Source organism: Pongo abelii, chromosome 1 (assembly GCF_028885655.2).
Source record: "Pongo abelii isolate AG06213 chromosome 1, NHGRI_mPonAbe1-v2.0_pri, whole genome shotgun sequence".
NCBI lineage: Eukaryota > Metazoa > Chordata > Mammalia > Primates > Hominidae > Pongo > Pongo abelii.
This window is the reverse complement of record NC_071985.2, coordinates 99687632-99701855: the sequence shown is the minus strand read 5'-3', so window position 1 is coordinate 99701855 and position 14224 is coordinate 99687632. Positions and strand designations below refer to the sequence as shown.

At 53.5% G+C, this 14224-nt stretch overlaps 2 protein-coding genes across 14 annotated transcripts in view; one reads left to right on the top strand and one right to left on the bottom strand.

The window, feature by feature from the left end:
* Positions 1–2433, top strand: part of SETDB1 (SET domain bifurcated histone lysine methyltransferase 1) — a 37799-nt gene extending 35366 nt beyond the window's left edge. For all 10 annotated transcript variants that reach the window (XM_024246511.3, XM_054553198.2, XM_024246507.2 and 7 more), the window contains exons 18-22: positions 299–431; positions 686–851; positions 1223–1434; positions 1691–1779; positions 1943–2433. In XM_024246511.3, the coding sequence (XP_024102279.1) occupies positions 299–431; positions 686–851; positions 1223–1434; positions 1691–1779; positions 1943–2060 (718 nt within the window). In that variant the 3' untranslated portion in view covers positions 2061–2433. The remainder of the gene's footprint in view (positions 1–298; positions 432–685; positions 852–1222; positions 1435–1690; positions 1780–1942) is intronic.
* A 451-nt stretch (positions 2434–2884) lies between these two features.
* Positions 2885–12812, bottom strand: CERS2 (ceramide synthase 2). Of its 4 annotated transcripts, none has more exons than XM_024242123.3 (11): positions 12699–12812; positions 6610–6783; positions 6087–6204; positions 5775–5893; positions 5509–5566; positions 5353–5403; positions 5081–5173; positions 4763–4891; positions 4447–4553; positions 4167–4320; positions 2885–3979 (listed from the first exon to the last, which is right to left on the bottom strand). In XM_024242123.3, exons 2-11 carry the CDS (start codon positions 6780–6782, stop codon positions 3839–3841), a joined length of 1143 nt encoding a protein of 380 aa, XP_024097891.1. In that variant the 5' UTR covers position 6783; positions 12699–12812; the 3' UTR covers positions 2885–3838.
* Positions 12813–14224: the final 1412 nt, after the last annotated feature.

Sequence of the window (14224 nt, the reverse complement as noted above, 5' to 3'; positions counted from 1 at the left end):
GCCTCGCTAGTAGCTGGGACTACAGGTGTGCACCACCATGCCTGGCTAGTTTTTCTATTTTTTGTAGACTCAGGGTTTCACCATGTTTCTCAGACTGGTCTTGAACTCCTGGGCTCAAGTGATGCTCCTAAAGGGGATCCTCAGCCTCCCAAAGTGCTGGGATTACAGCCATGAGCTACCATGTCCAGCCCAGTGCCTGTCTTCTTGACCTGTCTCCAAATCTGCCTTCTCAAACCTAGGCTAGAAGCCTAAGAAACAGCCAGTAACCTGTTGGCCTCATTCCTTCCCCTCCCATTAGAGTTACTGAAAGCTCTCGAAATTACGGTTACAATCCTTCTCCTGTGAAGCCTGAAGGACTTCGCCGCCCACCTAGTAAGACTAGTATGCATCAAAGCCGAAGACTCATGGCTTCTGCTCAGTCTAACCCTGATGTAAGTCACCTCAAGCTTATTCAGAGTCTAATAAAGGAAAATGGGCCATTGTCACCTCATCAAGTCCTTCACTATAATTACTGTTAGGTCTTCTCCTACTTCTTTAGCCTTGACTTCCTGCCTTATTTTCTTTCATCCAGCATCTAATCTTCCTCTTGCCACCGCCCCTTCCTGCTAAACCATGGGTAACAGCAAGGACTTAAAGGAGCCCTTCCCATTTACTTCTCTTACTTCTTACCCTCCTGCTTCCCCAGGATGTCCTGACACTGTCCAGCAGCACAGAAAGTGAGGGGGAAAGTGGGACCAGCCGAAAGCCCACTGCTGGTCAGACTTCGGCTACAGCGGTTGACAGTGATGATATCCAGACCATCTCCTCTGGCTCTGAAGGGGATGACTTTGAGGACAAGAAGAACATGACTGGTAGCCTGGAAAAATTTTGGGAATGGTGGGAAGAAATAGTAAGAAACTTGGGATAGAGCATTTTTTAAGGAAGCTAAAGAAGTAGCGGGTAAAAATTCAGATGCTAAGAATTGGAGCATCTCTGGGAGGGCTTTCTGACTCCGAGCTAAACTATTGTTTGACATATCCTCTCTCATTTCCAGTTTGCTACTCTTTCCCCTCAGCTCCTTTGTCTAGCAGATCTAATTATGCTTGAAAAAAAACCTGCTACTTAGGATCTTTGAGTTCCAGCTTATTGGTCTTTCTCAGCTGCAATGTTGGGAGAGAAATAGGGGTAGAATGTCCATTCATGAGTTGGGATGGGTCCTGACCCCATTCTCCCTCCTGTCCAGGTCCAATGAAGCGTCAAGTGGCAGTAAAATCAACCCGAGGCTTTGCTCTTAAATCAACCCATGGGATTGCAATTAAATCAACCAACATGGCTTCTGTGGACAAGGGGGAGAGCGCACCTGTTCGTAAGAACACACGCCAATTCTACGATGGCGAGGAATCTTGCTACATCATCGATGCCAAGCTTGAAGGCAACCTGGGCCGCTACCTCAATGTGAGACCCCTCTCCCTACCTCTAGATGCTGGATTATCCCATGGTCCTCAGATTTCTTTTAACATACTCTCTAAGCCCACCTTTTCTTGTTATAAACTCTTGATCTCAAAGGATCTTAAAGAGGTAGCTTTCTTTCAAAGCATCTGTTACAATGGGGAGGGTCAGATGGCATCATTTTTCTTCCAACTCTCACTCTTCCTGCAAAGCCAGGTTCAGTTTCCCTGGTTCTTATTTGATCCTGTCCTTAAACCTACAGCACAGTTGCAGCCCCAACCTGTTTGTCCAGAATGTCTTCGTGGATACCCATGATCTTCGCTTCCCCTGGGTGGCCTTCTTTGCCAGCAAGTAAGGAGTCAGGAAAGGGGATGACTGGGGAGGGGCAAGGACCACTGAAGTTCTAAGGGCCCCTCCTCCATTCATGATCCAACTCCACCTACATATTCAGTAACCCCAAGTGCCTAGGTTATCTGCTGTCTTTGCCACACACCATCCTTTTCTTCCTCTTCAGAAGAATCCGGGCTGGGACAGAACTTACTTGGGACTACAACTACGAGGTGGGCAGTGTGGAAGGCAAGGAGCTGCTCTGTTGCTGTGGGGCCATTGAATGCAGAGGACGTCTTCTTTAGAGGACAGCCTTCTTCCCAACCCTTCTTGAACTGTCGTTTCCTCAGGAACTGGGTCTTCCTGATTGTTGAACCCTGACCCGAAGTCTCTGGGCTAGCTACTCCCCCCAGCTCCTAGTAGATAGAAATGGGGGTTCTGGACCAGATGATCTCTTCCAATGTGGTGCTAGCAGGCAGGATCCCTTCTCCACCTCCAAAGGCCCTAAAGGGTGGGGAGAGATCACCACTCTAACCTAGGCCTGACATCCCTCCCATCCCATATTTGTCCAAGTGTTCCTGCTTCTAACAGACTTTGTTCTTAGAATGGAGCCTGTGTATCTACTATCTCCAGTTTGTATTATTTCTTGAAAGTCTTTTAACAATATGATAAAACTAAGATTGTGAATTTGTTTCTGTCTCTCAGCCCGATACTCCCAATTCTGGATCTTTCAGTGAGGTATTATCCCCATCCTCCCCTGTGGGCTGCTGTCACTAATCTTCTACCTTGTCTACCTTTGCTTCTTGCATGTGAATTTTTTTAGGTGGAGTCTCGCTCTGTCACCCAGGCTGGAGTGCAATGGCGCAATCTCGACTTACTGCAGCCTCCGCCTCCCGGGTTCAAGTGATTCTCCTGCCTCAGCCTCCTAAGTAGCTGGGATTACAGGCACCCACCACCACGCCCAGCTAAATGTTTGTATTTTTAGTAGAGATGGGGTTTCGCCATGTTGGCCAGGCTGGTCTCAAACTCCTGACCTCTGGTGATCCACCCTCCTTGGCCCCGCAAAGTGCTGAAATTACATGCATGTGAAATTTAAAAAAGAAAATATTACATAACTGCAAGGAAGGCATAAGAAAGACTTTCTTCGTTTATTTAGTTGATCCCCCTCCTCAATTCCTAATAGTCTGACACTTATTGCCATGTTTTATTTAATATTTTTTATTTAATCTTTTAATTTAAAAAAAAAACCCATCAACAGTACATTTTGGTCTAAAATGGTCCCTCTGCTGAAATGCTAGGTGCTAGCCGTAATTCTGGCTTTAAAACCAAAACCCCAAATATTTAATAAATAAAAATTAGAATTAGTTGCCATTCTACTCCAAACCAGCTAGCCTAGCTGAAGAGAAGAGGGAAGGGGAAGAGGCCAGAGAAAGGAGGAGGCAGTCAGATCTTAGACCTGTGGCTACAGGGACAGCTGAAAGAAGTAGCACTAAGAAAGATCATCCGAGCAGTCCCCAGTACAGCCCCCGCTTTTTGGCAGAGGTAGGGTAAGGGTTATGTGCACCCTCCTACCCTCAATTCGTGTCATAGAGGGAAAAAGTTAAAAGCTCAGCTTTGGTTTCTGGCCCAAGTTAGGGAGCTTAGAAAGGTGAGCCTTGGTCCAGCTTTGGCAGAATGAGGCCCACAGATGGGACAATAAGGCACAACCCTGGCTCTGGAGGTCAGGGGGTCAAAGGCAAACAGCTAGGGCCAAATTCTCAGAATAAGGAATGTGAATTGTAACCCCTACCCACAGAGAGCTGAGGGAGGGCCTCAAAAGCAGTAGAAGGGATGACTTGGCGGATAGGGAGGAAAATACGACCATCCCCCTCTAACAGAATATAACCAACGTCCCCCTACCTGGGGACAGGCTGGTCAGAATTTGGTTTAAAGGCAACTGGGTGACAAGCAAGGAGGGAGGATGCAGAGAATTCTCCTCTCGCTTTCTCCTTTTTCCCCAGAGCTTAAAGTGACCCTATAGCGCGGAGAGGGGGGTAGTTCCTTGGCTTTATGCATTAATCTGGGAGGCAGCTGGAATAATGGTTCAGTCATTCTTACGATGGTTGTTATTGAGGATGGGGTGGCCATTGGCTAGGGGCCGGCTCTTTGCTCCTCCCCCAGCTGCAGCCTCCTCCCCCTCTGAGCTCTCTGTTTCTTCCCGGTCACTGCGTTCATCTTCTACCAGCTGTGGAAAAGGGACAAGAAGGGTTATTACATGAGATCCTCAAACCCCTAAGTACTGCTTCTCTCTGAGGGCTTGTTCCTGTTATACCCAGGGCTCCACACTAGTTTTTTAGAGAGTTGCTGGCAAGATGGGAATTCAGGAAGTTGTAGAGAGTAGTAAGGCCTACACAATGGGGACAGGGCTTCACCTTTCCAGTTATGAACTTGTGGGCCATGCGCAAAATGAGGTAGGCCCAGAAGATATGCAACAGCTGTAGAACTCCCATCATGGAATTGAAGAAGTAATAGCCAAAGAAGGCAGGATAGAGCTCCAGTGGGTACACCAGGGTGCAATGCAGGATCCTGAGGATTCAAGGAGAGAGAGAACGTGGACAAGAGCAGGTAAGACACTGGGGAGATACAGGAGGGGAAGAAAGGCAAGGCTCCTGATTTCTTCAGAACAGGAGTGTAGCCTGGCTGCCTACTCACCAGAAGGGCAGGATGACCAGTCGGGTGATGATGAAAACAATGGCGAAGATGATGAAGATGTTGTTGCAGGTGTTCTTCCATCCCGCATAGTTAAACATCTTGGCTGACTGCATAGAGAGCCCCCATCCATCATCATGGGCTGCTGACTCCCTCGAGTACATTCATATGTACACCCCAGTTAGGAGCACTGACTGTGCCCTCCCCCTTGGTCCCAGGAATGTCACCCTCCAAATTCCCACCCCGCACCTCCCTCCCAAAGAAAACCAAAGGGACAGAAGAACCTGCACTGGGGTCTCTAGGTTTGAGGAAGCCTGACCTCCAGCAGGTAATCAGAAGAGTCATGCAGAGCCATGATTAGAGTCCCAGCTCGGATGTAATTGGCAAACCAGGAAAAGCTGATGAGGATGATGGTGGCCACATGGTGGATGATCTGTTCCTTGAAATCCTGCAGAGATGATGCAGGCCCCAGGGCCTTTTTTTATTCCCCAGCTCTCACTATGCCTTCTTCCCCCTTGCCTTTAGTTCCCCATATACCAACAGCTCCATTCAGAGTACCCAGAAGTCAAAAGAGAGGGTGTTCATCCCAGGGCCTCATTTTGGCTCTGAGGCTTAATTGCACAACCCCTTCACCCACCTTTCGCTTGACATCAGAGGCAATGCTGAAGAGCAGGGACCAGTAGAAGGAAAGTTCAATCATGTAGTACCAATACTGGGAAGGGACAGTGCTCTGGGAGAGGAGAGAGAGGTAAGAGCAACCAGCCCCAAGGGTGTCCCCACTCCACAAACCCCCTAGCCCCTGAGGTTCTTCATTCCATCACTCTAATCCCTCTGCCATGGATTCCACAAACCGTCTCTTCACTAGGGTGTATCTTAGTCCACCCCCACATGAGGAAGCAGGACTCATACCTGTATGGGATATCCCTCCCAAACTTTCTTCATGTCATAGAACCAGGGTTTCTGCAGAGAGATGGTGAGAAGTTAAAAGAGGAGGAACCCAAATTCCATGGCCTCACCTGACCTTGCCAGAGAACCTACTCCCACCTCCCAGTAATCCCTACTCACATCCACAATGACGGCCATGCCGGCAATGAAGGCAATCAGGTAAAATGTGAATCTCCAGCTGGCAGATGAAGCAGAAATGGCTAGGTCAGAGGATAGCACAGTCCCCCAGCAGCCCCCGAATACCTGTAGATACCCTCACAAGATACCAATAATAACTGAATTCACCTCCTCACATCTCCCTGTGTACAGCCACCACCTATCCCTCCCAGCAAGACACATCAGGATATTCCTTGTCACCCAGCTTCTCCTGCCCCAGCCTCCCCCACCTGGCTTCTCGGAACTTCTTGAGGAGACTGGGCCGGTCCTGGTTGCGGCGGCGGCGGAACCAACGCTCTACCTGGCGGCCAGAGAGCCCGCTCTGCCGGGACAAAAGCTCTACCTCCGCCTGGGCACAGTGAAGAAGCCCATTGTTATGTTTACCTTCAGAACTCAACAGCACCCCCAGCCTCTCCCAGTAACAATCTCAGTCAGCACCACTGCTTCCCCATCTCTTCACCTGCCAGAGCTAACATTCAAACCCTGTCCCCCCACCACCAAACTCAGTGATTCCCAGAGCCAGAGCAGCATGTGGCTCATACCTGCTTGGGCTGCTTGCCACTGGTCAGGTAGAAATGTTCCAAGGTGGCATTGGGAGGTGCCCGCAGCCGAGTTTTCTCCTTTATGTTCAAGAGGGCAGCCAGTGGTGTAGCCACGTACCTGGGGAAGGGATATGAGTAAGGTATCCAGCTTGCTGGGAAGGGAAAGGGCTACAAGCTAAGGCAAGTTTACCCTGGCCTCAGTTTCCCCAGCTTCCTGGCAACCCCCTTTTCTCTAGCCTCCAGGGCTGCCCACAGCTGACAAAGCTGCCTGTGTGTTCACTAGTGGCCAGGCGGGTGGCGGGTGGAGGGTGAGAACAAATAACCATTGATGGAAAGGGCCTGGGGGTGCTGAGCCTTCAGGAAGACAATGGTGCCTTCAGGGGAGGGGGTGCACAGTGGACAGGAACCTGAGTAGCCAGAACATCAGGGTCTAGGGCTAATTAAACAGCAGGGAACAAACTTGAAGTCCAAGAAACTGCAACTGGCAACAGGGGAAGGCATGAGGGTAGGTTGGCATGCTTACAGCTCAAAGAAGTATCGAACGATGAGGAAGAGCAAGGCCAGGGGCAGCGTGATATAGAGATCTGAGGCTTTGGCATAGACACGTCCATCTCGGTCTTCTAGATCGGCCCAGGTCAAGTTCACAGGGAGCCACAGACGTTCCCACCAGAAGTAATCATACAAGGTCTGGAGCATCCTGAGTGAGGGGCAAAAGGGAAGGCATCAAGAGGGAGTAGCTATGGAGGAAGAGATAGATGAATAAAAGTTTTCAGGATGTATCAAAAGGAGAAGGGGGCAGAGAGTCGAACTCTAGATCCCTATCCTGGCTATGTAGCCTTGGGCAAATCAGTTTCCTCATTTGTAATACGGTGGCTTTCCAGTTTTAACATTTACTGTTAGGCCGGCCGTGGTGGCTCATGCCTGTGGTCCCTGAACTTTGGGAGGCTGAGGCTGGCAGATCACGAGGTCAGGAGTTCAAGACCAGCCCGGCCAACATGGCGAAACCTCATCTCTACTAAAAATACAAAAAACTAGCTGGGTGTGGTGGCAGGCGCCTATAGTCCCAGCTACTCGGGAGGCTGAGGCAGGAGAATCGCTTGAACTCAGGAGGCAGAGGTTGCAGTGAGCCGAAATCGCGCCATTGGACTCCAGCCTAGGTGACAGAGCGAGACTCTGGCTCAAAAAAAAAAAAAGCATTTATTGTCTACAGCGACCTGCAGACGTGATTCCCTGGAATTAAGAAACTTGGGGTCCTTACAACCTCTGATTTCGGGGGGTAGGGGAAGAACCTTGGGGGTCTTGTCATTTTGCTATCTTAACCTGGAAGACAGGCAGGACCTGGCCCTAGAAGCTGTAGCCAACAATCTGAGTAAAGTCCCTCCCTTATCCCCCCACACTATGGCCACTTCCTCGAGCCTCCAAGCCAACTCAGCTGAAAGCTTCCGGGGGGTGCCCCAAAACATTGCAGGGCTGAGGCAAACCCTTCTTCCCCTTCCCTACAACCTACAACCCATCTAAGTAGCAGGTCCCTAAAGAAAAATTAAGAGACAGGGTAGGCTGGGCAGTGGCTCACGCCTGTAATCCCAGCACTTTGAGAGACCAAGGCAGGCTGATCACTTGAGCTCAGGAGTTTGAGACCAGCCTGGGCAACACAGTGAAACCCCATCTCTACAAAAAATACAAAAATTAGCTGGGTGTGGTGGCACACGCCTGTAATCCCAACTACTCAGGAGGCTGAGGTGGGAGGATCACTTGAGCCTGGGAGGCGATGGTTGCAGTGAGCCGTGCTCTTGCCACTGCACTCCGGCCTGGGTAACAGAGTGAGACTCCGTCTCAAAAAAAAAAGCCAAGGTAAAGCAAAATTATGTCCCCAAATGATGCTGAGCTCCACAATCACTGGACATCGAACTACTGCACACAAATTTGACACTCCATGCCAAGCCATCTAGTTCCTACACATAAGGCAGAAGGACCCTATGTATAACTCTTCAGAAAGAAAAGTGAAGGTAGGGCTGCAAAGAGTCAGGGATTGTGGGGCAGGGAACCAAGAGAGCGGACCAATACATCTGATGGAATTAAGAGCTATTCTTTTATTTTCTTTTGAGAGAGGGTCTTCCTCTGTCACCCAAGCTGGAGTGCAGTGGTACAATCACAGCTCACTGCAACCTCCACCTCCCAGGTTCAAGCCATCCTCCCCTCCTGCCTCAGCCTCCCGAGTGGCTGGGGCTATGAGTAGCATGCACTACCGAGTAGCATGCACCACATCTGGCTAATTTTTGAAAAAAAAATTTTTTTTTTTTTGGTAGAAACAAGGTTTTGCCATGTTGCCCAAACTGGTCTTGAACTCCTGGGCTCAAGCAACCTGCCGGCCTTGGCTCCCAAAGTGCTGGGATTACAGGCATGAGCCACCGTGCCTGGTCAGAGCTATTTCGTATAAATGCTCATCCAGAAAACAGAATCCCAGTCTGCAAGGGAACACTCATACCCTCTCAGTCTAGGAAAGAGCCGCTATGTAAACCTCCTCCCCCAACTGAAAGAGGAACAACATGGTGGGAGTGACCACTTGGATACCCAGAGGAGGGAGGGAACGGTCTGTGTGTGGCTCATGAGGGAAGAGCAGCTGCTTGGAGCTGAGAGGAACGGCAAGATGGTCCAGGAGAGCCAGGGATGCTGAGTGCAGCACAACACCTGGCAATCCTAGGACTCAGCAAGAAGCCGCAGCAGGATGACCATGACAGTCTTTTCCAGGCTCCCCACCCCTTGTTCTCCTCCTGGGAAGGAGATGAGGCGGTGGGATTTAGGCTGGCCCAGAAAGTGAAAGCAGAGACAGGAAGAAAAGAGTGGTGAGGTTGTTATCCACAGTGACCTGGAGACTAGTTGGTGCCACTGACTGAAGACAGAGCCTGAGACCACAGCTGGGCTGGGCTGGTCCTGCTGCTGCTCTGACAGCTCCTGCTCCACCCCCACCCACCACTGAAGCCCTTGCGAAATCCCTCAGCCTGTCACGGGTCAGTATTCCAGCTCAAGGACTTTACCCCCTTGTCCCCACTCCTGGTCACTGCTCTCTCGGATGAAATCAGAGGTCAGCACTGCCAGTAAAGGAGCTTCAGCTCCACCTTCTCCCCTCCTCCTCCCCCAAATCACACACACACATTCCAGACACTGCCCCTGCCCCCTCCACCTCAGCCAGAATAAATATTTAATTAAACAGATGGAAGCCTTCTGAACTGAACAAAATTAAATGTAATTATCCATAGTGGAACTTTCCCCACACAAACACACACTTTTTTCCTAGAGAAAAGTTGTAGAAAATTGAATAAAGAAGGGACAAGGGTAGAAAATGCAGAGAAGGGACAATGCGGAACACCTTGATGTGTGCACACGGCCCCCTCTTCCCACTTTTTTGCTCAGCCTGTTTGGAAGCAAGAAATCAGCCTGACCCAGTCACCTGACTGATGTCTCTTGGAGCCCAACTTCTCCAGGAAAATGTATAGCCAAAGGTACCATGTTGCCCCAGCAGTCCTAGACTTCAGATCCCATCCCCAGCCAGGTCTGTGAAAACTGGCAGGGATGTTTCTCTAGTCAGGCGGCAGGCTGGAGTCGCAGAGGGAGGGTGGAGCCCCTTCTGGACTCCTGGGGCCCAGGAATGTCTCATGTCTGCAAAGCAGGGGGTGGGGGGCCGGGGTGGGGGGCAAGCAAAGTAGGCACTAGAGCATGGTCAAGGACAGACACCTGGGCAGTGCAACTTCATTATCCCCAAGATGAGATAGCGCCTGTCCTCTTCCACTTCAAGCAGGGAGAGTGGAAGACTTGGGAAATGCAGATTAATGGGGGCTTTTACACCAAGGTTGCAGGCTTCCCATGACCACAGCCCTCCCTGGTGGTCCTGCACCTCCATTAGCAGAGAGGCACTACCCCCATCTCCCCAGCAGGGAGGCCCCAGATTCAGCAGGGTCAGGACCTCTGACTCAACATGAGGGAAGGGGAGGACAGCTGAGGCCTGGCCGGCCTCACTTACACATCCCCACAGAACCAAAGAGTTGGGTCCCTGTGGCAGTACTGCGGAGGCCTCTTAGCACCAGCACACAGATCCAAGCAAGACCCCATAAACAAGAGGCTGGAGCAAGAAAAGGTGAAGTGTACACACGGTAAGGAGACAACCCTGTTTTTCCAGGCCCCCTGGGCCTTCAGGGCAGTTACTTGACTTCTTGTGGAGAAAATCACATCTACAAACACTTTTGTACCCAGACTTCACTCCCCCATACACATGAAGAGACACAGTATCTGTCTACACTCTCTCTCACACACACCTGCCTTGGAGGCACAGATGCCACTTTCTGAGGCACAGTCTGGAGAGGGGCCAGAAGAGCAGGGATTTAACTGGCATTGGATTAGCAGGAACCTGAGCAGGACTCTGTCCAGCCCCAATCTTTGCCCCAACTGACTGACACCCCCACAAGACCCCTCCAGGTGGATGAAAGGAGCAGAGGGTCCCCATGGGAGTTTGTAGATCCAAAGGGCTGAGAGGGCAGAAGTTTGGGCCTGAGAGGAAGGAATTCTCTCAGACTCCAGGTGGTCAGTCTGACTGGCTCTCATAGTTTGCAGGAATAACTGAGGAAAATAGAAAGGAGTTGTTGACAAGGGAGGAGTGACAAAGGTCCCACGGGCTCCCTGCTTCCACTGAAGAAGTCCTGAATAGTCTTCCTTGTTGAAAACTTTCAGGCAACAGAAGCAGGTCATGAACCAGAAGTCTACAAGCCATGGATGGAGCCAAGGAGAGGTGTGTTATCCCTCCAGGCTGCAGGATAGGCCTCAAAATAAGCCAGACTGTAAAAAAGAGGTGGGTGAGAGGCAGTCAGAACAGTAGTCCTCAGCCTCATCTGGCCTACAGCTTGTCTGGAAAGTCCCACCAAAGGCCTCCACAGACCCAAACACTGCATGAGACTATGGCCCCAGGAGCAGGGAGAGGCCGGTGGGTTTGAGAGACAGCTGGGGCGGTGTTGAAGGACACAGTGAGGGATCAGCCAGCCTGTGGCCAGTGACAGGGGAAAAAGGAGGCCCTTCCTCCCAGGGGAAAATCTGGCCAGAGGCCCCAGTGAGGGGAGCGGGGGACCAGGGGAGAAAAGGATCTCTCTCTGGAACAGAGACTGTGCAGATCACGGTATGGTCAGGGCCAGGTCCTCAGGGACAGGGCTGCAGGCAAGTCCTTACCCTGAGGAGCCCCTTTACATGTGCAGCCACTCACACCCAGGTGCGGTCACCCCGACTCCAGTATGCGGCAGCAACCGCCACCCACCCCTGCCCCAGCACAGATACGGGGGTAACTGCCTGCTGGAGGCCTGCTCAGACTCAGTTCTCCAGGAATAGGGGCTCACTGCATTCGCCACGATCCTCAGAACCCCCTGAACCTGGGCCTGGCAACTCAGGTGACAGAAACCAGGTTTTGATGCCAGGAGCTAGGCTTAGGGAGAAAGAGACTCCAACTGCAGGCTAAAGATGAGTGCTCTACACCTGCAGTCAACCCACTTGCCACGGGCCTCTAGTGATTAACAAGCTACGGCCCAGAAAGCCAGTTCCACCAGGAGCTCCCTTGCCAGCCATCCACACCTCATAACGGTATGCCTCAGCCCTACCGGGCCGGGGCAGGCGCTCCGGGCCGCTCCTTCCTGTTTCCCGTTAAGCACATGGAAGCTCTGACCTCGCCTGCGAGGTGGGCACAGTGGGCCGGTAGGAAGAAAACGGGGCAGGGCCCTCCCCTCTCCTCTCACCCGAGCCACAGGACGCGTCCCGGCTAGGACAACCCCGCGGGCCGCTGCCAGGGTGGAGGCTCTCGCGCCAATGGTCACCAAGCTCCTCCATTCCCCAACAAAGGGGCGCCCGCGGCTCGGCCCAGTCGCCCGCAGCCCCCGCGTCCCCCCCTTCCGCCCTACCTGTTGCCCGGGAGAGCTTCCCCGGCTTAGGGCGGCGCTGCCGCGGTTACCGCGGCGCCAGGCCCGCCGGCCCCGGCCGCTCCCTTGAGGCGCTGCGCCCGCCTTCCCCGGCCGCCGCCATGAGCGCCCGCAGCGCCCCCACCCCACCCAGCCCCCGGCCCCGGCCCCGGCCCCGCGGCCTTCCCAGCCCGGCCCCTCCGCGGCCCCGCCACAAAGCGGCCCCCGGGGCTCCCAACTTTTCCGCAGCCCCTTCCCACCCCCGCGCGGGGCGCTCGGGCGCCGGGCGGGGGCCCCGACTCACTCGGCGGCAGCGCTGGCGGGGCCGGGGCCGCTGCTCCGTGTGCTCCGTCTGCTCGGGTGGCTGCTCCGAGGCCCCGAGGCCTGGCTCCCTGCGCCTCTCCTACCTCTTCCGCCCGCCCGCCGGCCCGCGCCCGCCCTCGCCCAACCTCCTCTGCCCGCCGCCGCCGCCGCCGCCGCCGCCACCCGCCGAGCCCAGTCGAGCTGAGCCCGAGCCCAGCCGGGAAAGAAAGGCCGCGAGCAGCCCAAGGGCCGGGAGGCTGGGCGTGGACGGGAGGGGAGGGCGGGGCGGGCCTGTGCGCTGCGGCTGCCCCTTCGCCCCGTCGCGGGAGCCCGGACCCCAGCCCTCCGCTCCCGGCCCCGCAGCCGCGTCCACGCCCGTCACCTTGCGCTAGAGAAGCCCCCGACGTGGGGAGGCGGGTGCGGGCTCCTCCCGCCACTTCGGTCTCTTTTTGGGGTGGGAGGTCTCCCACTGGGACCGACACAGACGCACTGGATGCCGCGGGGTCCCGAGCTCCGAGCGGCGGTGTCCCTGCCCCCTCACTCCTACCCACCCCCACCCACCCGCAACTGCTGTGCGGCCCCCGGTCCCCGCCAGGGTGGGCACGTTCCCACTTCCAGCCCCACGGGGCGCCGGCGGAGGAGGGCGCAGCCCGGGGTCATGCCCAACTGCCTCGCGCCGAAGCTGAAAACCTCTCCAGGGCAGACCGAAGCAGCCGACCCTCGAGACCCAGTCGGAGCCTGCGATCACTGGGGCGACCCTCGCCTACCCCGCCGTAAAAGCCGCGGCCTTTCCACCTAGGTGCTACGGAACCTACCCCCGTGGCAAGGAAGAGCAAACCCGAACTTGCTCACATCCGGCGGCCCTGTCTCAAAGAGCCACCCCAACTTTTGTTTTGTAAAATGTATTTGAGTTTTCAAATGACATCACGTTTATCCGTATTCGATTTCGTGTTAAAAAGTGTTTTCCGGCCGAGCGCGGTGGCTCACGCCTGTAATCCCAGCACTTTGGGAGGCCGAGGCGGGCAGATCACCTGAGGTCAGGCGTTCGAGACCACCCTGGCCAACATGGTGAAACCCTGTCTCTACTAAAAATATAAGAATTAGCCGGGCGCGGTGGCTCGCGCTTCTAATCCCAGCTACTCGGGAGGCTGAGCCACGAGAATCGCTTGAACCCTGGAGGTGGAGTTTGCAGTGAGCCGAGATCTTCCCACTGCACTCCAGCCTGGGCGACAGATTGAGACTCCGTCTCAGGGAAAAAAAATAAAAAGTGTTCTCCCCTTGGCCTGGCGCGGTGGCTTATGCCTGTAATCTCAGCACTTTGGGAGGCCGAGGTGGGCAGATCACTTGAGGTCAGAGTTCAAGACCAGCCTGGTCAACATAGCGAGACCACCATCTCCTTTATAAATTAAAAAAAAAAAAAAAGTTTTCCCCTTGAGTCGTGTGGTAAAATTACTGTTTCGGAAGTAATTACTGTTGGAAGATGCAACATGGTTTTCCTAGAAAGCTGGTCTTAACTCCTAACGTGAATGAGTGGTGACTAAGATGTATTTGAGGGCTCCTATACAGGGAGAGCTGCAGCTTACCCCATGGAGAGGTACTTTTGTCAAATTTCTCACCTAGGTGAAGTGTTGCCTTTTTTATGCTGTCGCAATCAGAGCCTCTGACAGTAGCTTGTTTCCCCGTTTATCTGGTCAAGTCCTCGTAGGAAGGAGTGCAACCCCCACTAATCCAGTTGGAGGGCCCATTCCTCATCTCAGGCCCTTTCTGGAGGGTAAGGAGGTAGAGGCTGTCCGACCCAACTGTTTGTTCTGCCTCTCTTTTCAGGGAGACCCGCAGCCCTGGCACACCAGGGGGAAGATGAGAATGGTGGCCCCTAACCAGCTCCCAGGGCTTCCCCAGGCTTTTCTA